This window comes from Coloeus monedula (assembly GCF_965178545.1).
Source record: "Coloeus monedula genome assembly, chromosome: 6".
Lineage (NCBI taxonomy): Eukaryota > Metazoa > Chordata > Aves > Passeriformes > Corvidae > Coloeus > Coloeus monedula.
In genome coordinates this window covers 53,267,254-53,293,052 of record NC_138786.1, presented here as the reverse complement: position 1 = coordinate 53,293,052, position 25,799 = coordinate 53,267,254, and the positions used below count along the sequence as shown (strand labels likewise).

The window sequence follows — 25,799 nt, the reverse complement described above, 5'->3', positions numbered from 1 at the left end:
ACACTGTTTACCACAGACCCTCCTCACAGGAAGGAAGTCTCTGCTCAGCAGCTCTGTAAAATGTAGGCAACATTGAGACTTCCCCCAGGCTTGCAATGCATATTGGAAATGGCTGATGATTCTGGGCTGACCCTTGGTACCCCGAGGAGGTTCACCCATGGGGATGTTATTATTTATATCCACAGAGCAGATGTCCTTGGCACAGACGTCCCCTCTCAGGTCCGTGCAGCAGATGTTATTTCACTGCTGGGAGGCCCAGCCAGAGCTCTGCATCCCTCAAGAGGGGCACTGCAAGCCACTGGCCTGCCCTGGATGGAGAATTCTGATCATTTAACTGGAAAGAAAATCTCCATGGCAACAGAATCTGGGAGAAGCATCACGTTGCCAGGAAGGGGTGGCATGTTTGGAAAACAGATCTTCATTCCAATTTCAACAGCCACTCCTAACCAAATGACAAACCAAAGAGACTTCTTTAATCCCAGTCCCATCCTGATAACCACAGAAACTACACCCGGATCCAGACTTCTGAAAGGAAGTGCGTTCTGCTGTATAAATGTGTATTACATCTGAGTTCACTCTTACAGTGAAAACACTTGCACATTACCTAAAATCTCCTCACTGCTGAAAATACTTTGACCTATTGATCAGTACAGACATATAGATTTGTTCAGACAAAATTTTCAACCCTGAGTTTCTAATATTTGCTTTACATTTGTTATACATCTTGCTGAGGTGATGGGTAGTAATGAACAAGGAGCTATCCTCCTTAGGTTCTGTGAAGAGAAAGCTACTACCAAAATGCCAATGTTTTTCCCACAGCCTGTGGGAAAATATTTTCCCACGGGCTTGTTCACTACCATACCAAGGTTACCATCTAAGTAACCTAAAGATATGCAGGCTGAAACTTTTCTTTGGTGTGTTGCTCTGGAATAAGCAGGGAAGCCTCATTTTGAGAGTTCATTCAGTCCCTAAGTACTGATAAAAATAAATACCCATCTTTTCCCAGCTAAGGTATCTAAATATACTTCCTGAAAAAATAAGCAACTCCTTGAACTCCTGTTGAAAGAAGAAATATTCTCTTCTAAGTCACATGTTGATGCCCACATGTTGCTACAGTCATCAGGATTCTGCTGCAATTTCACAATAAATCTTTTATTTTTGTGCTGCCTAAGCCTACAGCTCAAGCTTCCTCTCTGACATACTATTCTTGAGCCTGATGTAAAACTATAATTACCTTGTGCGAGTTCCTAGGCTGTAATGTGTGTCTGCACACAAGTGCAGAACAACCAACATATCTTCACTTCCTGCTGGAATTTGCTGCTAAATATAGTAAGCAAATATGACAAAGAAGTTTGCTTAGGAAGCAGATGGTAATTGAATTTCAAAGGCAACCACTGACTGGTAACAGGAGTGATAAGCAAATAGAATTCAAGTAGTGCAAGCCAAGGTTTTGTACTGATGTGAAAATACAGGTAAAAAACAACATGAAAAGCAATGCATTCAGTTACATGATATCATCTTTGTTTTAGGATACAAAACAATTACCTAGCCTTACAAAGAATTAATCAGGATCTGGAGGATAAGCTTTACAGAATGGTAAGTTATCATAAGTGCTTTTTTAAAAAATATATATATTAAATGTGGTTTTATGGTTCTTAAGTCATTGGAAAAACATGTATGTAGCTGTCAAAAAAAAAGGTCAAGCTCTAAAAGCAGTGACGCTTAGAAAAGATATCATGTGAAGAGCTCAAGCTGTGTACAATGACATAACTCCATCAATTTAAATAGAGATTGCCTTGACTGATGATCTAGCTGAGTAAATTGTACCTTTAAAATAATTCTGGTAAATTTAGTTAATAACTTTATGGGTTTTAAATATTTATGTTTTCATTAAGTATCAAATTTAAATAAGGTAATCCAAGGTTTTCTCATGTTTCTTACATGCTTCTACTCAGCCTTTTTTTTAAGTGATTTAATAGAGCTTGGATGGTCTGAATTAAATTCTTTTGTAACTATCAATCTCAGCATATTAATTTACAATCTGCATGTGTCTGCCACCACAATGTCAATGTCACTGTCATGGGCCAATTAATAACCAAGAGAGGAAAACACTGCAGCCTTTGTGGGCTCCACATTGCAAGACACAGCACCACTGATTCAAAATAGCTTGAAGATGTCAAAAAGAAATGGCAATGCCATTGGTGCCCTGGCTTGTTGCTAATGCTGCTGGGACATTGTGCTCACTGGTAGGAGTAAAATTACAAAGGAATGTGAAGATAATGTTTAGAGAGGAAAGAAAGACAGTTTTGAATTTCCAAAGATCTTAGGTATCAATTGCATGGATGAGCAGCTTGAAATGGGGGGAATGATTTATTGTGGATTTTGAGAGAGTACGGACTATAGTAACATACAGGACAGGCACCAGCCTTTACTAATAAACAAATTTTTGAAAATGCCATGGTTCTTATCTCAGAATCCTATTTCAATAGCTAACAATGAATAGGGGACCGAGCTTTTGCAACTGGCTAACAACAGAGCAAAGTTACAGCTGGGTTGTAGCTGACATTTGTTCATAAATAAATGTTTAAACACTGTAAAAGCGTAAATAATGTTTGGCCTCGGGTTATTGCTTTTTTTACCCACTCTTCTTTTGTCGCTTTTTCTTTTTGTCCAAACCACTTGAGGATTTTGCCCAAATCACTTCATCTGTAGCCCAACATTTATTACCTATGTGCCACAAAAGATAAATAAAGTAGAGTCATTTGGGCTGGTAAATGAAATAATAATATTAGAAACACAGAAGGGACTCCAGAAAATCCATGTGTTTTTATCAGGTATTTCAGATCAAAGCAAAGAATTTTTAAACTGCTGTTTCAGCATCCAGTTAAATCCTTGAGAAATTATTTCAGAGCACAGCACAGAAAGATGTAAAACCAGTCCCTTGGAGCACCGTGCCTTTCTTTATCCCACTAATATGACAGTCACTGAAGATAGCTTTAGAGGCTTGGAGAAGATCAGTCAGGCTCTGCACACCACTTAACTCTAGACTGCTTCACTTTCTGAAATAGTGAAACTGAAGAAACAAAACAAATGTGAACTAGAAACTCTATTAAAAGGAAAAACATGAAGAAGAAAGTACCATATCTGATTTAGATAAGTCAAACCTTTTGATTTTCAGGGTGCTCCAAAAGCCCTCAATACTTCAGAGACAGTTGAATTGAACAGCTGGTCTGGTTATTCAACAGCTATGGTGGGCTCTTGGATACCTTTCTCTCCCTTTCCTGCTTAGGAGGAACAGCTGTGTGTACTGTTTTGTTTTGTTTAGTTTGTCATTCTAAAATCAAGCACTTCTGATTTCTCTACCCTTATACAAACCCAAATATATAAACCATGTGTTTACTTCCTCCTTCTCTCCCCTACCCCATCCCTTTGTACACACACATGTATATATACACTCACACTTACACAGGTTTTGACTATTTAGTGGGTTCAAATTCAACAAGTAGGAGAAGAAAGACACCCAGGCAGTAGTCCCTTGCTCCCCTTGTAGACAACATGGGATGCTCCCAGGAGATGAGTTGCTCCCTGCCCTAACAGGTGACCCACAGTTCCCCCTCTCCCAGTGGCTGGTCCTTCTCATCACAACTTATCTAGGAGTTCATTGTGGCTCCCTCTTCTAACATTTCTTGGTATCCTGAATGTTAAAGCCTTTCATGCCTGCTATTGGTATAAGAGATGCAAAAGAATAATCATTAATTCATCAGGAGTCACAGAAAAGAAGTTGATGTAGCAGTTACTTTTCTTCTAGGCTCTGCTTCCTTTTGGGTGATAATCTATAAAATATTTAAAAATATTTGAAAGCACACTTCTGATCACAGCAAATGGTATCCAGCTGAAACCTCTGTCACATCAGAAGTGGAAGTATAAATATAAAATATAAACCATGGTGTCTGATTTGGCTAAGAGCTAAAAAATGCAATCCTGAAATCAGGGGAGAGCTTGCTGTAATAAACTGGGCAAGACAACACATGGAACAGTAGAGGAATGTGGCACAGAGTTAAAGCTCTGCTGTCACTCCTTATAAAACTATTGTTCTTACCACAGTAAGTGTCTTCAGCTGGAGAAGGTTTCTTTGGTTTTGTAAGCACTGGTGGAATATACAGGCTGTCTTCCTAAATAATTAATCTTTATAACTCTTTTCTCCATTAAGATGTGTGAAAAGACTAGGCAGAGTCCTCACATTTTGCACTGCAATTCCATCAAAGCACTGTTTAATCAAACAACTTTTTATAATATTTAGTTCCAGTTGTCATCAGTTATCTTCACTTACCTTTACACTTGTTTGATTTTCTGGAGCATGCTCTGCCATGGTCCTGCTGCTCACAAACAGCAATTACAAGTAGATTATGCAAGTCACCCCAACCACATGGTAAGAAATCCTTTATATGATCTCAATCCTGTTGTATTCTCCATATGATCCTGTCTGGAATTAAGCAACGTATTTTAAAAAGCTTTTGAAGTTTTAAGGCTTTTGGCTGCAGTTAGTTCTGTAGATTTACCTTTAATGCCTTAAGCCAGATTTTTAATGGTATCCTCTTTTGGGAAGAACTAAAGCCTAATAATAGCTGCTTAATAAACCCAACTGCTAATGAAAATTACACCCATTTCTCCTCCCCCATCTGCATTTTGAATGTTCTTGAAAACATGATCACAGAAATCCAGCTGCAAAGAGCTCAGGAGACCTTATTATCCAGAAACACCTCAAAAGATGTCATTTTTACACAGTTTGAACAGACTGCTGGATGGTATCAGCTCTGGTTCCCACCTCTGCAAAGCCAGCACCGGCCTTCTGCACAAAGTGCATCATACATTTTATCATCCGTCAAGATGAAAACTCTTACATTTTTTCAATAAAAATGTACAAAGTTTGCAGCTAATATTACCATAGAACTTTTGCAATATTACACATCACAGCCTGATTTTTCATTCACATTAAGGCAGACTGGGAGTGCGACTCTGCCATGAAGTTGGAAGAAATTATTATATAAACCAGCAGTAAAGAGGGGTTTGTGTTAAGGATGATCATGCCTGAAATGCTGCACTTTCTGAGCACTGCACTGATTTTTATCCTGTTTCTGCCTCTGCCTATGAGCTGGAGGAGGACTAAGATGTACAGCAAATACTTTATATTCTACGTTATTAAGAGTTATTTATCCAGCTCTTGAATATCTGGGGTTTTCCAGTTTGCTGGTCATAATATATACTTAAGTATCTCCAGCTGGGGAAATCCAAACAGGAATTAAATATGAGCTGGGCAATTTTAAGTGGTGCTCTGAGAACTTGTGTCAGGGAAATGTTATTTTAAAAGAAGCAGATTGCTGGGTATCCAGGCCAGGAAGGTAAAGAATATGGAAAGTAGTGAGGAATTTGATGAACAATTTCAGTCAGACATTAAAAACATCTAAGTACCAGCAGTTTGGCTTTGCAATTTGAACCAGTGACTAGATTGCACCTGAGTCTCCTATGATACCTACCAGTCACAACCCCAATATGGTTTAAATCATAGGTGAAAGATTAAAACAATGGAGAGAAATCCTTTTTCTCACACAAACATAAGGAAAACAGAAGCCCAGCATCCTCAGGTTCTTGAATGGAACATCATGACTTTGATAGTGACTTTGAATAGAGTGATTTAAAGCCCATCTTTTTCATTTTCTTTCCTTTATGGAAGAAGAAGTTTCTTCTCCTCCCCCATGTCCCATGAAAATCAAATAGAGATGACCTAAATATACTTAAAAGGATTTGCATCCCAAAGACAAGAAAGTTTGGAGTCAGCTCAACCTGACAGGCTCATTTACTCACATTCAGTGAAGACAGCTGTGAATTTCAAGAGAAATTTTTACTGGTTGGTTAGTTAAGGCAGAAGCCAGAGAAGGTTTGTGCTTTGTGGACTAAACAACTGCAAAATAACATTTCTAAGGAAGGAAATGACCGTAAATGCCACAGAAACAAGTAATTTATAAAAATAGCAGTTGAAAAATGCATTTCTAGGAGGACTTAAGGCTGGATGGTTTTATGCTTACAGACACTTTGTGCTAAAGATGTCCATTTCTCCCTAACTCTTCACAATCATATTCCAGGTTAAAAATATTGCCAAGTAAACAGTAGGACCTACACACACTAACACCTGCAGCAACTACACAAGCTCAGACTGAGTAGGTTCATGAGTTTTGCAGTCAAATAAATGAATTCTCCTGGATAATTCGGGAACATGAGCATGAGCACACAGGCTTTCAGACATTCTCAGTCCTTTCACTCTCTCTGAACAGAGATTCACTTCCCATTGTTGCCCCATTGTTATGTGATTGGTGATGGTTGCCCAGTCCTATTCCCAAGAGACACCTAAGGCAGCCCAGCCACTCCCTGATTGCTCTACATGAATTGCTCTCATGAGAGACTGTTCTGGAAACTACTTTCCATTTTTCCAAAAGGCATGAGACTGTTCTGCTCTGTCTCTCCCTCTCAGTAGGACATCTTCCACAGGTGTGAGAAGCCTAAGGAAGGTGTAAAGTGACAATGAACCCTTCTCACTTCCAACACTGTCTCTGTTGCATGATGACAAAACTCCTTCTTAATATGTCTTATCTCTTGGCCACTGATATGCATTTCTGATACCTGAGGTTTTCAATCATTTTCTTCATCCTGATCTCCATGGTTTGGTCTCTGTCTCTTAGCAAAATCCCTAGGGACACCATATTGAACAGCTGAGAACAGAAAAAGCCATTGCTTTCAAAATAGCTGAAAAAACCAGAAATATGTGTGGGATGTGGGTATTTTTGACCTGTGTATTTCTTGTAAGTGCCTCGGTCCTTTGTAATTGTCTCCCAATTCACCACAATGACAGAGAAAGCAAGAACAAGAATAAGCCTGAAAAGGTGTTCTGTAGCAGGCATTTCACATCTCAAAGTCCTTCACAAAAGCTGGTGTCACCTGTGAATGCAAAAAACGAACCATAGAAGAGTGACATACCTTGGCCAAGGTCATCAAGAAGCAAGGAGCAAATTTCCCAATAACTTCTAGGTCTTCTCTACCTGAATTAACTGCCTATAGAAAACATCAGAGGACTTCCTAGGTTTCCCCAGATTCAAATTACAATTCCAGCTGCTTATCTCCCATTTCAAAATAAATTGAAAATGGCAAAGACAGGGTTTATCAGAAAGAAAGGAAAGGGAGGAAGGAAGGAAGGAAGGAAGGAAGGAAGGAAGGAAGGAAGGAAGGAAGGAAGGAAGGAAGGAAGGAAGGAAGGAAGGAAGGAAGGAAGGAAGGAAGGAAAAGAAAGAAAGAAAGAAAGAAAGAAAGAAAGAAAGAAAGAAAGAAAGAAAGAAAGAAAGAAAGAAAGAAAGAAAGAAAGAAAGAAAGAAAGAAAGAAAGAAAGAAAGAAAGAAAGAAAGAAAGAAAGAAAGAAAGAAAGAAAGAAAGAAAGAAAGAAAGAAAGAAAGAAAGAAAGAAAGAAAGAAAGAAAGAAAGAAAGAAAGAAAGAAAGAAAGAAAGAAAGAAAGAAAGAAAGAAAGAAAGAAAGAAAGAAAGAAAGAAAGAAAGAAAGAAAGAAAGAAAGAAAGAAAGAAAGAAATACAAGCAGAGTACTGGTACTCAGTTAGTATACAGTACTTAGAGTATTTAGTACAGGTCATTATGGATCATCTGTTTCATAATCTATTAATTTTTTCCTAAATAAAGAAAAGTACTTTTTGGAAATAGTATTGCATCTGCACAATCCAAAACCATTTCACTTATTCAGTACAGGAGAGAATACAGAATTAATCAAGACAATGACTTTTGTGAATTGAAAATCAAGAGAGGGATGGAGAAAGATGAATTAGTACATTTTCTGGCTGCATACTTTGTGCTCACAGAACAGTACTAAAGGTATGAAGGATGATCAACATTGTAAGACCTTTTCTTTATTATCACAAGTGGCATGTATCTCCAGCAGAATCCTCCTTGCTCACTAGAGGTGTAATATTTAATCCTGTACTTCATTCTTTTTCTTTTTTCCTCCAGAAAGAAACATTTATTCTTTCAACCTCCTGTCACTAACACAGCCTCAGAAGACACTATTACATTGACTTCAGGGAATTAGCATCAGTCAACACCATATCTATTCCCTCCAGCTATAATTTATTTAGCATTTTCGTATCAGGAAGGACTCTACCCTGGCAAGGCATACCACTGATGTGAAATGTGGGAGATGATAGGTACAAGGAAAGACTATAAGTACATTTTTTCAACTTCATCTATAGTGCCAGAAGAAAGAGCACAGGCTGTGAAGCTGACTAGCTATCTTAGAAAGGCTTCTAATGAACTGATAGGAAAGACATCTTTTTCAAGCATAATTGCAATGCCGTAGGAGACCAAGGAAGTTGATGGCAAGTAAAACTACCCTCTGGCTTCCAACAAGTTTATCCTGCTGTCAGTGGGGTTAGATAATGAACTGATTACGTTCCTTTATAAACAACAGATCCTCAGCACTGCTGGTTTCCCAAAGAACAGGGCCTAAGTCAGCAAAATAAAACAGTTCTAAACTGGGAAAAAACTTCTTGCCACAAAAGATATCTAGTGCCTGGAGCAAAGTCCTGAACACTTGAAAAAGATGAGAAGCCAGCTAATTCCTGCTTAGAGGAGCAATCAGCCTGTGTAGAGATACCCTGTTCATCCATATTTTATATCAAAGAGCACATCTAAGCAGAACCCAGGCCAGAAATGGCAGGACCCTTCCCCAGCCTAGGGCCAGGTTTGTTTGCATTCATTGAATTTAGGTAAAGGATCCCTGTTTATTATTTAAATTCGCTGCTTGGATTTCCATTCCAAAAAAGCTGAATAAGAAGTGACAAGTGCCTTTATCCTGAGCTCATGTTAGACACGGGACATGCACTGAACTGAAACCTCAGGAGTTTCAAGATGACACTGTGACAAAAAGACCTTTAGCAGGAGGTGCAGGTGTAAACGGATTTTATTGCAATGTCCTTTTACAACGTGTATGCCATGTAGTTTGGCATTATTTCAAATTAGGAGCAAAACTCCTGCAGTTGTCAGCGCTGAGGAGCTGTGTGAAGTGACACACCCTGCTCAGTCGAGGCAGGCTTGCCCCCATAAAGAAACATTAAAGATCAACACTAGCACTTGTTGTACCAGGAAGAAAAGTAATCATCCCGCATTTCTTTTACAAATCACTTGCACAGAAAGAAAAGCATGCTTTTACTTCACAAGCAGAACCCTGACAGCACTTTGCTAAACAGATTTCTTTCTGTGATACGTTATTAATTATACACCAGTGTCAAAGTTTTTTTCCCTTTTACTGCTATGGAATTACCTTTCAAGCCTGTAACATGGGGTAGTCAAGGAAACAAATCTTTGTAAGACCTTTGCTAATACCACGTTGAATATGACATTAAGAGCAAATCATTCTTCAAGTGAAATGCCAGAGAGCATATCAGAATCCTCAGACAAAACACTACAGCCCCATGATGTTATCTTTAACAAAATTATAGTATTGGGAAATCAAGAAGAAAAATCAGATTCTGCTGCAAGTCATATTTAGTCAGAAACAAGTGCTGTTTACTAAAAAGGATAAATTCTATAATTTTGGACAAATGGACAGATTAGATCAGGTCAGTAATTCAGACTTGAGACAACACCTCATTTATCAGAGAAAAAGATGCTGCTTATTTCCATATCACTACTTTGCAGGATAGATCATCTAAAGTGTTATGGGCACAGAAGATACATTGATAGCACATCCATTTATTCAGTTCCTGTGATCTATCATAAAAAGAAGAAAATGCCAAGCTTGAAGACCACACTATGAATTATATTGCTGTAGTTTTATTCTATCAAAAGGTCCACAGCAATCAGAAAAAGGCATTCAATAAGTAAACCTCTGTATGCCTAAACTCTATTCTCCTCCTCTTACAACTCTTTCAGTGAAGGGGCAAAGTAGATTATAAAAATTTCAGCTGACAGATAAATTTCTTCCCTGAAAAATACTTTTATTGCTTTGTCTTTCCCTTGGCATGTCTTGAAATCCATCCCCAACTCTAAATTATTTTTCCCCTGCATTGAAACCAGGTTTTTTACCCTTTAGTCTTGGAGAACCCTTCCTAGGCTCTGGACCTGCATCTTAGAAAGAGCTGACAAGTATACACAAGCACATTGTGTCCAGTAAAACATTTTCTCATTCCTCTCTTCTTCGATTTTTTAGGCACATCTTGGCTTTGTTTTCTGTGTCTTCCCTCTTATATCTTCATTCTCCATAACAGCATTTGAGAGCAATTGTCTAAAGTGACTTGCTGGTAATGTGGTACAAGGATTTCACTACCTGCTGTAGAAATTTGCTGTATTTTCTTAAAACTGGTTCCTTCCTAGTTGTATTTTAAGGCTTGTTGCCTCTATACACTTTGTAATTATTGCAGAACATTTGTATGGAAGAATAAATCTCTTTATTTTGGGAAATGATTGATATATCAAACTTCCACATGACTACAGATTTTTCCAATAGGCTTAAATTAACTAAATTCACACTTTTGACTATTCTTCCCCAATGTACCATAGAATAATCTGGCATGAGAAGGATTAGAAAAGACTTAATTTAATTATGTGCTCTGTCTGAGAAAATACAATTCAATTAAGGAAGATGTGATTATTAAATCTAAAATGTATTAGCATGCATCAGTCAGCAGTATAAGCTTTAAAATAATAAATAGTTCTTTCACAGTTGCCCAACTACTAGACAGAGAATCTGAATTAAACCCTCTAATAAAATTAGCCCAAGTCTCTCAATGCATTTTTTAAAGCATAATTTACTGAATGGATCTTTGTACAGCAGCTGTAGTAATTACAATGAAATTTGTTCCACTATTGGGTGATGTTAAAGTAGCAAAGTATTCTGTTTTGTCCCACAATCTAGGTTTTTTGTATGAAAAGGCTAATTGAAGTGAACATGGTACAACATTAGCATGTTTTTGTCTCAAATTAGCTGAACATATAAGGTTTCTATCAAAACTCCTGGTACTTTCCTGTTTAAATATTTTAGCTATTTTTTTTTTCAAATTTCTAATGTGGATACAGGGAGATATCAAAGATTTCAGTGAATAAATAGACAAAACATGCCTAGTAAAGTAAAACTATGATTTTTATACATGACGCCAGGAAAGCAAATTAGAGTTTAAGTTACCAATTATTGAATCTATTCTATTAAGATATATTTAGTTTCTTCTAATAGGGTGCAACCATTCAATACCCAACTCAAGATGCTAGTGAAGGTTGTCTCAATGGGGAAGTCAGTTTTGTTAGATCTCCAAGTAAGCCTAGTAAGAAAATGTAAAGAATTCAAAATATGGTTGTGCCAACCTGCTGCACTAAGGTTTCTGACATGTAAAGCCCAAGCCATGTGACTTTATGGGGTTGACATGAGGAGGAAGATGAGCAAGAAAAACTTTCCTCCGGAGACACACCAGGGACAGTGGCTCCCCTCTCTCCTTGGCTGGAGTCCTGAGAACCCTGCAACCAGGAGAGACCCTGCCAGAGGCTGGAGAACACAAAACTTTTGCTCCTCAGTCTAAATGTCTCTGCTTATTTACTCGTTTCTTTTTTTCCAGTTAGATATTTCTTCCTAGAGCACACTGAGGAGGGAAGCAGTCTGTAGGCAGGAGAGATGCTGACAGTCCCGTGCGACACCAGGGAAAGCAGCTGTCTCCCCTTCTCAGGGTGACTGGAGAATTATCTCCCCACTGGATGATTCCCCAGTACCTGCTCTGCTCCTGTGAGAATTTTTATGCTGTTATTTTAATGTATCTTCATCTCAATGTTCCCAGATACATTGACGCAAGAGCTCCATAAATATAACATCAAGGGAAGAAATTTCATTAGAGCAAGACTTATTTTACTCCTTGATGACACATGTAATTGGCTTTATCTGCTGCAATGAGATTTTTCATAAACCCTCACTACATGGTCTTGCTCAGCTTTCTATTGCTCAGCTTCCAGGAATTTTTCTTTTGGCTAAATAGCCAGAGATAAATATTAAGAGTGAGAATATATTCCATGAGGAGGAAGAAATAAGGCCAGAAGCCCTTTAGGAAGAGAGCTCTAAAGAAGCATGAATCTGCCTGCTTCTTTCAACATTTTAACTACACTTGCTCTCCCTTAAGCCGATTTAACCAGTTCTAAAGGCTCAGAGATTAGAATGAGGAATTGGAATGATTATTCCCCCCCAGGTGCTAATGCCAGCTTGCTTTATTGTCTTTAACAGACTTCCAGTAGACTGCTGAAAGACAGGAGCCATTCGTACAAGTTCTGGTCAAAGAGCCTTCTTATACTACATGGAAAACAGAATAGAAAGCAGGAAGAGAGCTGATAGCAAGTAATGTGGCTTTAGGTGCAGAATTTGGGTTCTGTGGAATCCTCAGCCATCTGCTGTGAGGAAAAGAAGATGCTAGGTTTAGCTGTATTCATCTAAAGCAGTTAGGAAAGTCCTGCCTGTGCAACTGGCGAGCTGTACCAGCCAGGTATCAACCTAGATAACAAAAAAGGGGTAGAAGATGAAGGATTTTGCCATACAATCAAGGTGTCAAGGACAAAACCAATCACAATAAAACCAATCAACCCACAGCCACCAAGATGTATGAAAAGAGTCTCTTTAGCTGTCTGCATGCCAGAACTAAGAATCTAGTAATAAACTAGGAGATTTAGAAGCAATGTATATGTATTGGTGCTGGAAAATGACTTCAGCTCATGGGAAAGACTTGTGCAACTAAAATGGTTAACTTAGCTTGTTTGGGATAGGCTAAGTGGATTGCAGAGCTTGGGAACAGCACTCTCTATTGTGCCTGGCAACTCTAAAATAGTAGTCCTGAATATTCCTCAATTATTAATAGATAGCAGAGGTAGATCATATGCTGGTCTCTGCCTGCCACAGACCATAATAACCCTGTGATGAGTAGTGCAGAATCTCTATAAAGAGCTGTTTGTAACAGCGAGGAGGAAAAAATCTGTCATCTTTAGCTTTAATGACCTATGCTGATGGTCTCTTACAGCCACTACAGAGCTCCTTACCCCTGGTTAAAAAAATTACAGAAACAATTTTCTGATTATGAAAATTCTGCATTAAACATGAAGGAATCTCTCCTTGCCTTCATTATGATAAATGCAGGGACTCATCTTTGAACTAAAATGAGTTGTAGCTTAAGGGAAAGAGATCATGAATTTGTTACATTTGATATTGGTACATAGAATAAAGTCCAAAGCAATGATATCTGTTTTCAATGCAAAGGAGTGACTCTTTCAAATTATTTTGAGCCAAGCCATCTGGGAGAAAAGATTTTAAACACTTATCACTGTTCACATTGTTTTGCTAAAATCAAATCTCACATCTAGGAATAAAAGACTAGAAACCTATGATTAAAAAACTTTACAAGAAGAAGGAAACAATTGCTGTGTAAAATGGAAGCTGTAAAAGTAGCAAGTAGAAAGAAAAACTGATAACAGTCAATACCAGCTGTAAGGTCTGAAACATTGAGAATAGGTAAAGGAAGGAAAAATATACCGGAAAATAACCTGTAAGATACAAGGTAGGTATAATGATGAGGTTCATATAACTAGAAGGAATTTAAACAATAACTTTGATATTTTACCTACAAGTCATGGAGGAGTGTGCACTCTAATGGAGTTTGCTCTCTAATGGAACTGAAGTCAATGAGGTTTTTGGGTTTGGGAAAATTAATACAAGGAAGCAGTAATCAGAACTTAGGACAAAACTTGTGTTTCATGTCTCCTACTTCTAGCTTATTAGTTAAGGTATAAGGACTCAGCTAGTGCCCAGGCTCTGCTCTATTCCAATGAGAGGCAGAAACACCTCTACTGTGTGACTGCCACCTTCAAACAGGTGTCTAAGCACATAGGCAGAAACAACCTTTGGGCACATCTCTTCCACTGACTAGATACTAGACAAGCAGTTTTATCCAGTGTCTTTCTTGTAGATGGTTAGATGAATTAAAGTTATGGGAGATGAATACCCAGCTCCTGAGATGTGGTGATACTCCATAATTCCCTATGAATCCCTATGTTCCCCCTGGATATCTGTGTTTCTTCTTTTTGTCCTACAGTAGAAATATACTTAAAAGAATCCTTAAAAAAAAAGAGAAAAACAAAACAAAACAAAACAAAAAAAAACCCAAAACACCAAAGATTTCAAAAATTTAACTAGAGCAGATAGTCCAAGACATTAAAAAGTTATACTATGAAATCTTATTTTCTTGTAAACAGGGCATCAACCTGGGAAGAGCAGCCACACAACGGCATGTCAAGAATCATTACTTGAGTATGCAGAGCTTTTCCGAAGGGTGTGAAGATACTTCCTTTTCTAAATACAGCTTTCATATTTACTGTGCTCTATTAAGCACTGCAGCATTAGCAGATAGCTAGCCAGTGCTAGGGCATTTATGAAGAGAGTTTTCTTTTTACATAGATTATCTAAACAATATAGTCATACTCCAGGTATGATTCTCCAAGTTTAATGTCAGTAAGTGCTGGGTTACACACTGGGGTGAGACAACATTGTCTTTTATAGATTACAGTACCAGCAGCATCCCTAAACATATTTTATTTAGCAGGGTACAAAGTTATATTTTGCTCACTCCTGGTTTAGCTGTTCCTGTAGTTCCAACAGTAAAAAGCTTTGATTCATTAAGAAGTAGAGATCAGATTTAACCTGAAGTGAACAAAGGTTTTACACACCCACAGAAGTGTGTCCCAATATCCTAAAGCCTGTGGGTTTTTAAATCAAAATCTGATGAGCTCTAAGGGCTTTGATTATCCTCTCCTAAGGTCTCAACTGTTGCAGAATGTCTCAGAGGAAGGTCATTTCTACAAAGGTACTCTTAAAAATTTTCTGAGCCTCTCCACTTTCTCCCATCTTGACTTGCAATTCTCCTACAAAATACAGTAAAGCCAGCTCAGCTTTGTAGCAGATTTTGCTACAAAAAGCTAGGGTTTTGAAGGGAGCTGCTATATCCTGTGGTATGTGATGAGTTTGCAGTGTGTCCAAACATCTTTTCCCGTCCTACTCAGACTCTATTACCTCCTCCTGCATCAACAACAGATGCCCTAAGCAATCCTGCAGAGATCCCTGATACTGCAGGATGGGAAGCTCTTGCTCATGATGTCAAAATTTGCTAACACAGTTAAAAGACCAAGATTCTTGACAATGTCTTCTAAATGATTGACTACCTACTGTGCCATCAAGTGAGTTTCAAGCAATTTTCCTGAAGAAGAAGAGTGACATGATCAGGTTTAATTGTGTCAATGTAGGTTCTGTATTATAAATTCAATAGGTTTTTTTAAATATATTCTATGGGATTCAATAGCAAAATTCTGGGGGATGGATATAGACATATAAGTCAGCTTTCAGATGCAACTATTTCATGTTGAAAATCACTCAGTAATCAGATTAATTCTTCCTTTTAATGAGGTCCCTACTTTCTATTCAAATCACAAGCTCTACCCCACATTTCTCCTTCTGGAGTATGAAATGCTTTTATCAGCATAAAGATGTTGAAGGAAATAGTAGGTTGGATGGCTCACTACAGGGGGTTGCTGCTTTTATCTTTTTTTTTTTCTTTTGCAGCATATACTTCATTTGTATAGGCTGAAAAAGCCTGAAAATCCTTGTGAAGTTACGCCACTTCTTATGGAGTAGGAAACGATGTATTTTCACATTCCCCCTAGATTAGAAATTTATGCTGTTGGTTTGTCCTGGTAACACACAGAGTCACCTGTGAGCAAGAAAGCCGAAAGTAGAGCATGAGCTGCACAATAAAAATGGCCTCAGTAGGTGCCTAGTTACAGACAGGACCAGTTTTTGACCTACAGAGGACAGTGTGGATACAAAAGCAAAGAAATCATTCTTACAGTGGGCTGAGGAGAGCACAGGATTTCACTGACAGGGAAGAAAAAGCTCTGAGTCCAGATAGAGGGGTTGAATCCAAGGAGTCTTCAAATGATTGACAGTCTTAATGGAAGCAGCCTGGTGTCTGGAAAATGATAGCTAGAAAAAAAATAGGAATGACTTCTCTATGACCACAGGTCAGTGGGTGGTCTGGTCTCACACTTGGAAGAGTGCACTGGATTGTGAAGTGGAAGGAAGTAGCAGGAATTGACAGTAGAAATGAAAAAGAAGCAGAATTGTGGTATAAACTGCTGTCTTTACAGTCAAACGGGACCTTGGAGAGTAACCTGTTTACATGGTTTTTCTCCTAGAACTCCTGAAATGCAATCGAACACCTGCAACAAATGAAAGGTGCCAGAAGGAAGGGGAAAGGCTCTTTTTTCATATCTTCTACTTTAAAGTATTTAATAACTGTGTAGCTGACTTCTGCACAGCTTGGCTCTGGCAGCCAGGATTATTTAGTACCATAATAGATGAGATAACTGACAATTTTGTAGAAAACATTAACATTGCAAATGTTGAGATTAGCAAGTTGGCAACTTGGATAGAGGCTGTATCAATCATTCATATTATTGTTGCACTCAAACTTTTCTTGCCTGGATCCCTGGGAACAGTACAAAGAATTAAAATTCAACAGTACAAATATTTAAGCATGAGCCAAGTTAAACAGAGGGAGAGCTTAAATCAAAACCTTCTCAGCAGGACATTTTGCTACCAGGAGAGAGTTTTTAACTCAAAGTAAAACTCTTAACCTAAGTGAATTTATACAAGCAATTAAGGATAACCAAAGGGCAACATCAGTAGATATTAAGGTGTAGTTTATGACATCATTCACTGCATATAAAATTCTGAATTATATTAAATTGGGATGCCAAGAATTTTAGACAATCAGAGTGTTTTAAAGGGAAAAGATACGAAAAGTCAGTACAAGCAAGGACAGGAGATGTATCTTGGACATGGCACTGAAAGGAACTTCGAAGGCAAAATTTTATACATGATCTAGCTGTGGTTTCAATAATTCTATAAATTTAAGCATATAATAACTTCCTGAAGTGATCAGAGCAGGAATAACTTTTTAGCACCCAATGGATACAGCAGAGAAGAAAGTCTAGGAACATAGCTGTTAAAATATCACAAGCATCTGTCAATCCTGTCTTGCCTGTTATGCCCATTGACATCAGAATTGCTTGTCCTTTCCCTGCTAAGGTACCTTATATCTATCTCTAATTATATTTACTGCAGGAAGACAGATGGTCTGACTTTTCAAAAATATATGTTTCCCTTATTGTATCACAATTGGGTAATCTGCTGGTGGAAGGAAGAATTTGTATGCAAAACAGTGTGAATAGGATTCATTCCTAAATAAAATCTCTTCTGACTAACTAAAACCAGACCTTATCCTTCTGAGCTAGGAAAAACCTTGAACACGCTTTGAAACTTGCCAGAGCCCTTCCCATTAAGCTCAACACATGCTAACTCTCTCTCAGTTAATCAGTAGATACTGCTGTCCATTCTCATTAGACTAAATCAGTTCCCCAGGAGCTATCCCAATAAACTGGTGGTCCCAATTAAACTCATTCCAATTAATTTGCACTTCATGAGGGTTTTAGCCTTACTTCACCTAAATCCAGCCTAAGACTTCTGCTGTCTTGTGTGACATCACCAGCAATTTTCCTACAAAAAGGGCTAAAAATGCATTCCATATAAGGGATCTATCCTCTGGAGAGGCTAGTTTGCAAAGCACTTCCTGTTATTTCAAAGCATGGGTGTTGAATTGCCAGCTGCTTAACTAGATCTGAAGAACCCCAGCCTTTCTCTCCAGTTCCCATGTGTGGTTGTCCTATCACCTGCATGGAGTCCAGATTTCTCCTGTGCATCTTCCACCTTTCCCCATGTCCACCAAATTCCCTTCCCAGAACAGATCTCTCCAGCTGCTGTATACTCACAAAGAAAATTCCAACTTACTTTGTGCTTTTCAACTCAACAGTGCTGTATTAAGCCTCTGTCAAACGTGTTATAGACAAAACCCCCACCCTTTTCTTGAGCATAATAGTGATTACTCATGAGTGATTGGCTGTATACTGTCAGAAATCATCAAGTTTTTGGGCTGAAACTCAGACATCTGTTTTGCCATAATGAAGAATGAAAAATGTCCAAGATGGAAAAGGACAGTTTCATTTGCCAGCCCCACAACTCTTCTATTTGTTTTCCAACTACATCTTCCCTTATTTCTTTTAATATTTTTTTAGAAACAAATGTACAAATCAAATAATTCAAAAGATTTAGCAATCAGGTGTCTAAAAGATTAATTTCTTTATGATATTTGAAAACACACCTTACATTTGCACTACCAATAAAAGAGGATAATTTGAATATATTTGTACAAAAGCCAAAATAAAGGGCAAGTAAATCTTACATTTCACTTGTCAAGTTAACATGAACTCATAACTGGGAAAACACATTGAGTATAGAACTACAAACACTACCAAGAAGACCAGTAGTTACTATCCTCCATTTTCTGTAGTAGCTGACTTCTGCATCTCTTTCAAGCAATTATACAGTGATTCAAATATTACTCATGGCCTGAATGCAGAGCCAGCTACCAGTGAGGTGCTCTTGCTTGTGTTCCTTATACTTGGATCTGGTTACATTCAGCTATACACCAGAAACATATCTGAGATATACGTGGATTTCAGGCACATGATGTATCACTTCCCCATGAAAAAGGACAGAATGCACCAGGGGGGAGATTTGGAACAATACAGATTAGTGCATGTTTGGAATTGGATAGACTTGGAATGGTAGATGAAAAGTAATTGGAAACAAATGACTGCATGGCATAACAAAAAATCATCAAAATTACCATTTTCATAGGGTTCAGTCATCATTCCTGGTAAATAATACCACTGAGAGCAAAATTACCAAAACCTGAAGTCTTGCAGTCTAGAAAAGATTTGAAGGTTTCTGGCTCAGTATCTGGCTCAGGGTGCAAACATGGGAAACAGAAGATGCTGTGCAGGGCATGTATTTATGGTGTGGCCCATGGAGGACGTGGGACAGTAGTCAATACACTTCTCAAGAAGTCCTTGCTACTACCTGTTGTATCAGGATCAGGAAGCATTACACACCAGCACCCTCCACAGCTTCCTTTCTCCTCCCCTCCCTGACCTTTTTGTTCTTTTCCTCTTAGGAGTCCCTGGCCTTCACCTCCTCCCTCTTCCTTATGCACTCCCAGGAATTTGGAAAGGAAGGAGGGAGACCAAGGGGGCTCTTGTAGGAAATGGAATGGATTGTCAACTACATGGCAGTGAGGAGAGATTAAGTCCTGTACTCCAAAGGAATGGGAGTAAGAGGGTAGAAGCCTGAGACTCTTGTGTAGATCCTCCTGGAACACCTTCTTGCCTGTTTCTACTCCATCATCAACAACTCCTTCAAAATCCCAATATGACCCACCTCGATGAGATGTCTGGGCCAGTTTTGACACTCGGATATGAGGCTGGCCTTAAATTCCCAAAGGGAGAGGGGGGAATGGAAGACTGACTTGATGAGGGCTCTTCTCTCTTATTTCCCCAGCTCCCTTTTAACAGTATTTTTCTCTGTCCTCTCTGTAAATACCCTGTCTGGGAGAAAAAAATGTGTTATTCTGTCAGCCCAGGAGGAGACAACACCAAGAGGAAAACATGTACACTAATGAGACATGTGGTAGCAGATGGAGTCAAAGTTTGATGACTGACTAGGGATGATGATAAGTGCCCAAAATTTTCAGCTATCTTTAAGTTCTGTGCCTGAGATACATCCTGTTTTAGGAGAAAAAAAAAAAAAAGAAAAAAAAAAAAGAAAAAGAAGCACAAGAACATAAACTGGCATGTATTATAGATGTTCCTAAGCCAACACATGTTTTGGTCTTAGTGCAAGACTGGAATTCAATGAACTAATTTATAGATGAGATTACATTAGCTGATTAAACATTGTCTTTGAACCCTAAAATCTATGACTCAGTCAATTTTACAAATCCTTCATCCAAAAATAAAGTACACAGTGTTCACACTGTTCAACTATTTGCTTATACCTAAAGCTTTTCTTAATAAATGGGCTAAAATTGCCCTTTTTTTGTTGTTGTAGTTTACCAGAGAATATAAGCATCAGTTCAATAGCCTTGTGATTTTTTGTCCTTAAAGGAAGAGCTTTGCTGCAGAAAATATTATAGAATTTTTGCCTGAAATTATCCCTCCAGGCCACCACTAATGTAAACCTAATAGATAAATCACTCACTTTTAGGATGCACCACATGAGAAAGAAATAAGCAGTTATTGTGAATTTCAGGAACATGAATAAAGCTGTTTTGGGAAATCCTCTCAACAATGTTTTAACTGCTCAATTTTAAAGTACTATTAGAGCAAGCAAACAAAAGGAAATTCCATTACTCAGGAAAAAAATTTATAAGAAATATTAAATTACAGAAAAGACAATCCCAGTGGTATATTGATTTCCACAGAGGTTTACATTTCATTAGCTGTACAGATAATTACCAAGGTGGTGTGGATGTTTTTCAGTAGCCTTCGATTCCTATCACTTTATGTGGGCCACACTTATTTATTGTTTGTAGAATTACATGGATCAAAATTATTTTTTACAATGCCACTAAGCAGTACTATAAACTTTCAAATGATCTTGGAGACTCTACAGCTTGTCCACTCATTACTAAATTGGCTCATTCCATCAAGGACTGAGGAGATGTTCAGAGTTATTTTGGTACCAGGTATGTCTCTAGGGCTGAGGATTTCTATAGTGAAATAGAAGGACTCAAATACTCTGTCTGGGAAATACACCACACAAAAGCCTCGTGTACAACTTAAGCTCCACAGTGATGATTAAAGGGGTTTGAAGGCAAGAGTAAATAGCGTTTTATGCAGGCTCTTTGCACCTGCATGAACATTACACTAATTGCCTGGGCTTATTTACTTTTCCTCTCACAGCCAGAACCTAGAGATAAGCTTCCACTGCAAATCAGCCTGAGCAAAACAGTCTGCAGCAACAGCAGAAGGAATTGAGCCCATGAATGTGTTCATTTTACTTTGCAGGCATGAACAGACCATTATTGCACCCAATTATTCCTCCTTCTTCTACAACCAAACACTACGCAAAAGAGGGAAATTAAACCCTTAAGTTGGCAGTGCATGTACTCAACGAGAACAGGATATCAAGCAGACTGCTGGATCCAGGAGCAATGTCTTCAATGGCTAAAGACAAAACTCCTCCAAAATATAAAAGAAGGGCGTAGACACAGCATGACACAGACATGACACATGGACAGACATGACACAATTATACATCTCAGCAAACTGGCTGACTCCAGATCCATATCTTCACACTTGTTATCTCTAATTGTCCGCGCCAGAAATGTCTGATGTCACTTTTAGTGCTCACTGGTAACCGGAACAAAGGCATTGAAGTTGTTACTGTTATAAAATCGCTATACCTGAAAACAATGTTCCATGTAGAAAAGGTACAGGAGACATGAGTGGTTACATTTAAATTATGGTATTATAGGTAATGCTGGTTATAAATTGTATTTTTCTCTTGTTAAGAGATGTTGAAAGGTTGGAAATGAAATGTGTAAGTGGTCTATTTTGTCAATGAAGGAAAATGAGATTTGATCTCAGGTCTGGGTGGATTTAGATATGACTTGTAGAAATTAATAGATCAGTGCAATGACAGCAGTGAGATAGTCAGGGCCATGGGGCTAAAAGGTGATGGCAACAATCCACACAAGGTTTCCAAGCAGAGACTGACGGCATGTGAGAAACCCAGTACTAACCTCACACATGCCTTGAGAGATTCATAACTCACCATTACCACTCATGGGTTTGAGTTATAATAGATAATTCTAATAAAATACCACCTTAAAACTATTCTGTCTGCTATCATAGAACTCCAGAATAGCTTGGGTTGAAAGGGACCTTTAAAAGTCATCTAGACCAAGCCCCCTGCAATGAACTGGGACATCTGCAACCAGATCAGGTTGTTCAGGGCTCCATCCAACCTGACCTTGACTGAAGGGTTGATTCCAGGGACGGGGGCATCCACCACCTCTCTGTGCAACCTGTGACAGTGTTTCACCACAGTCATAGTAAAAAATTTCTTCCTTATATCTAGTCTGAATCTACCCTCTTTAGTTTAAAACCATCACCCCTTGTCCTATGGCATCAGGCACTCCTAAATTGTCTGTCCCCATCTTTCTCATTAAGCCCCCTTAGTAAAAGTCAGTGGTGCATCCATAAGCTGATGATTGTATGCCACTTAGGTTCTCCATCTCAAAAAACATATAAAATAGAAAAAAACATAGTGAAGAGCAACAGCATGAGAACACTGTGGAGCGTGTTCCATGCAAATACACAGACAGGACTCTCCCGCGTGCTGAAGGAATGGCAGAGAGAGAAGGATCTCAGGAAAGATATATTAAATGCCTAGAAAAGCAAGGAACAAGTGAACTGAAATTATTTCTCATTATAACTAATAAAAGAACCAAAGACCATCAAATGGCAGGGGCAAGTGATAGATTTAAAACAAAACAGGGGAGGCATTTATCCACATAGCACCTAGGTAAAGATCTCTCTGCCACAGGTACTATGAATATTAAAATCACCTCTGGATTATGAAAGTGATAAGAAATTACTACTTTTTTATAGTATCACCTATAAGTAAGGAAGCACTTGAACTGAAAATTGACAGAGGCTGGGGATACCTGGGAAATTATGACTCTGTGCTTGGTCTGTTCTTGTACACTACTCTGGGCACCTCTGCTCTCAACCAGATAGCTGGGTAGATGTACCCCTGCCTTGAGTAATACAGTTCTTTTCTTGTTTAGACCTTTTATTGGTTTCGTTACTATAACTTGGAAAAATAAGCTTTAGGCCAGAAGGATGAACCATGAAAACGCAACAAATGTGAGAGATAAACAGCTTGTATTTAATTCACTTCTGGTTAGATACATTGCTAAGAAATTTTTATATTCACCTCCCACAGCTTTTCCTGACCCAGCCTTTTCTACATAGCCCATTAGCAAATTGCAACTCCATTTATACTGAGGGGCTCAGCAACCAATTAGGAGCTATCCCCAGATACTCACGAGGGGGAAACACATAAATAAAGGTATCAGTAAAGATTCATCAGAGTTTGCATATGATTTAGGAACACCTTGATCTCTGCAGGAGTGGGTAACTTTAACTTAGTGGCAACAGAGAATAAAAGCCTAGAAGGCTTTTTATAAGACTGGTAGAAAGGCTTTGGTTAAACTACTTTTCAGTGAAAAATTACCCAGTCTGATGCTTGATCTCCAAAGTGATGATGTTGAATTTTTTTCTCAAAAAGTGGCAGATTATAAAGGGCAAACTTCAGCTTTTCATCTAGAAAGTAGTTGAGAGGTGTTCAGTTTGTAACTGCAGACTCACCTGAACATTCTTGTTGGAAACAGCACCGAAGTGTCTGAGGGATTTGCCATTTGGGTCCTTGTCTGGATGACTTCTCTGCACCATCTGCCCTGAATGAACAACAGTTCCCATGAGGTACAACGGTGATTCAGAGCAAAAATAGACTACAGGACACATCAGCAACCCTGGGATCCTATTTCACAAAGGAGAAACATGCAGGAGCTGTCTACACTGCAGTTCTCTGGAGAGAACACTTCTGAAAAGGCACTGTTGACCAAAGACAGGGAGCTCATCTCTCACTCATCTTTCCTTTTTGCAGCAGAAGTCCTGAATCTGTGGGAGCCTAAATGATTTGTCAGTGCTGACAGGATATTCTTTGAAACCTTGGATGCAGAGATTGGTCAGTGACAAATTTAGGAAAACTTAGGAGAGTATCTAGCAAGATTTCTCCACAGTGACTAAGTGATATCACCCAAGTTTTTAGAGCAGAAGCCATGTTTCAATGAAGTTTTAGTCCTATTACATCTTCTTGTTTTAATGCAAAATGAATTTATAATAGTCAACTGATTTTAATCTGGAAATACCTAACAATTTAACATGCTGAGCCAAAAGTTTTGTCTTAAGTATTATTCTTCTGCTTAAAATCAGGTTTTAAATATTTCAGTTGCTGTTTCTAAGCACTACCCTTCCACTTTGCCTTATTAGTTAGCATTTAGGTGCTAAGTATTAAATAGAATTCAGTCCACTGGGGTTTGTCATACTCTGCAGTTTGGAGCAGAAGTAGCTGAGGCATCATTCTTTAATAGTGGCATAAGTGCTTGTATGAGCAATAGAAGCTGCCACTCTCTTTATGAGCCAAGCTAAATGCTATTAAATGATGAATGAACTAGTTCCATTTTATTTATTCAGCCTTTCCCAGCGCTATTCCCACAACCCAATTTAAATCACCAGCTTGTATTCTACATAAATTCCTGTGTGCTTGAAATACATAGATGCCTGCATAGAATAGCAGCAAAGGTTTGTTTTCTTTTCCAGTGAGCAAAGAGTTAAATAATTGAAATTGAGCTGAAATAAAAATTCAAGATTAATGCCCCTGTTCTGAGACAGCCCTTAGGAGACTTTTCCAGGTAGTTTACAAGACCATCCTATTTTGCAGCCAAGTGTTGCTGGGTATCCATGGGAAGTTGAATCTCAGGCTGATCAGTCCCTCTGGACTGCAATACAAAACAATAATGTTCAAATCAAAAGCATCTTGATTAAATAACCTAATTAAAAGGTACATAGAAGTGGTGTTTTAGCAGACTATTTTTCTCCTGTGAGAATGAAAAAATCTCCAAATTTACCTTATTTTCAAAATTAAGGGTAAACATTTGCTTCCAGTGATGTGTTTATGACCTATTAATTAGTTCCTACAAGCATAGCTGAAATCCCAAACCTGCTTTAACATGGTTCAAGGAGATAAAATTACCTCCAGCCAAACACCCCAAGACACAAACTGAGAAGGAAATCGCATCTCACTGAAGTTTCACTGAATGATCAAATACAGACCTCCAAGGTCCTACCTTTAAATTCAGTGGAGAGGAGGAGGGGAACGAGGGAGAAGAGGAGGAGAGAGAGACAAAGAGCACGCAAGAGAACACACACCAGAGAAATTAAACTGCCAACCAAATGAGCTGTCAACCAAAGTCCATAGCCCATGGTTTATTTTAAATGAGCATATATATCTGCTCTATGTCACCAGGAGGCACAAGTCTGTTCCAAGTCTTAACCATGCAGGATCATTTTTAGCGCAAATCTTGAGTTTTAAAGATCCTCCCCTCAGTCTCTGGTCTATTAGGACCAACACATATGCCTAAGGAGTGTGTAAGAAATTGTAAGAAAAAAAAAAGAGCTGGGATAATCACTTGCTGTGGATAGCACTGTAAACGTAAAAAGTGAATGCCTAAATTTTCTAAGTCCATTTGCTGTTACATGATTACTTGTTACAGTGCAATTACTTCAATCTGGGTGCAAGTCACACAGTTAGATGACTGAGTTGTGGGTAAAAAATACCTATCTTTTATTTCATTCTTTCCCCACAAACACAAGAGATATAACTTTGTCTGAGTTGTATTTATAAACTTTGAAGAAGAACTGAGAAATTGTTCATCTCACAGTGATGTGAATGGCCTGAAAGAAAAGTTCTCATAGTATAAGATATTTTTTCTGCAATACTCCCAATAAAATAGAAGAAGTAACTAAAAGCCAGTAAATAGAAATGTGTGGTACTGGGTAGACTGAAACTAATTCACTGATTGTGATGGGAACAGTTACAGCCACAGTTAGAAATGTAGCAGAATCCAAGTTCATTTCTTTTCTTCCTTATTTGC

At 38.4% G+C, this 25,799-nt stretch overlaps 1 protein-coding gene across 2 annotated transcripts in view; it reads left to right on the top strand.

Annotated features, from left to right (window-relative positions):
- The window catches only part of BEGAIN (brain enriched guanylate kinase associated), a 153,607-nt gene that overhangs the window by 93,714 nt on the left and 34,094 nt on the right, over positions 1-25,799 (top strand). For both annotated transcript variants that reach the window (XM_082283168.1, XM_082283169.1), the window contains one exon: positions 1,530-1,596. In XM_082283168.1, coding sequence (XP_082139294.1) covers positions 1,530-1,596 — 67 coding nt within the window. The remainder of the gene's footprint in view (positions 1-1,529; positions 1,597-25,799) is intronic.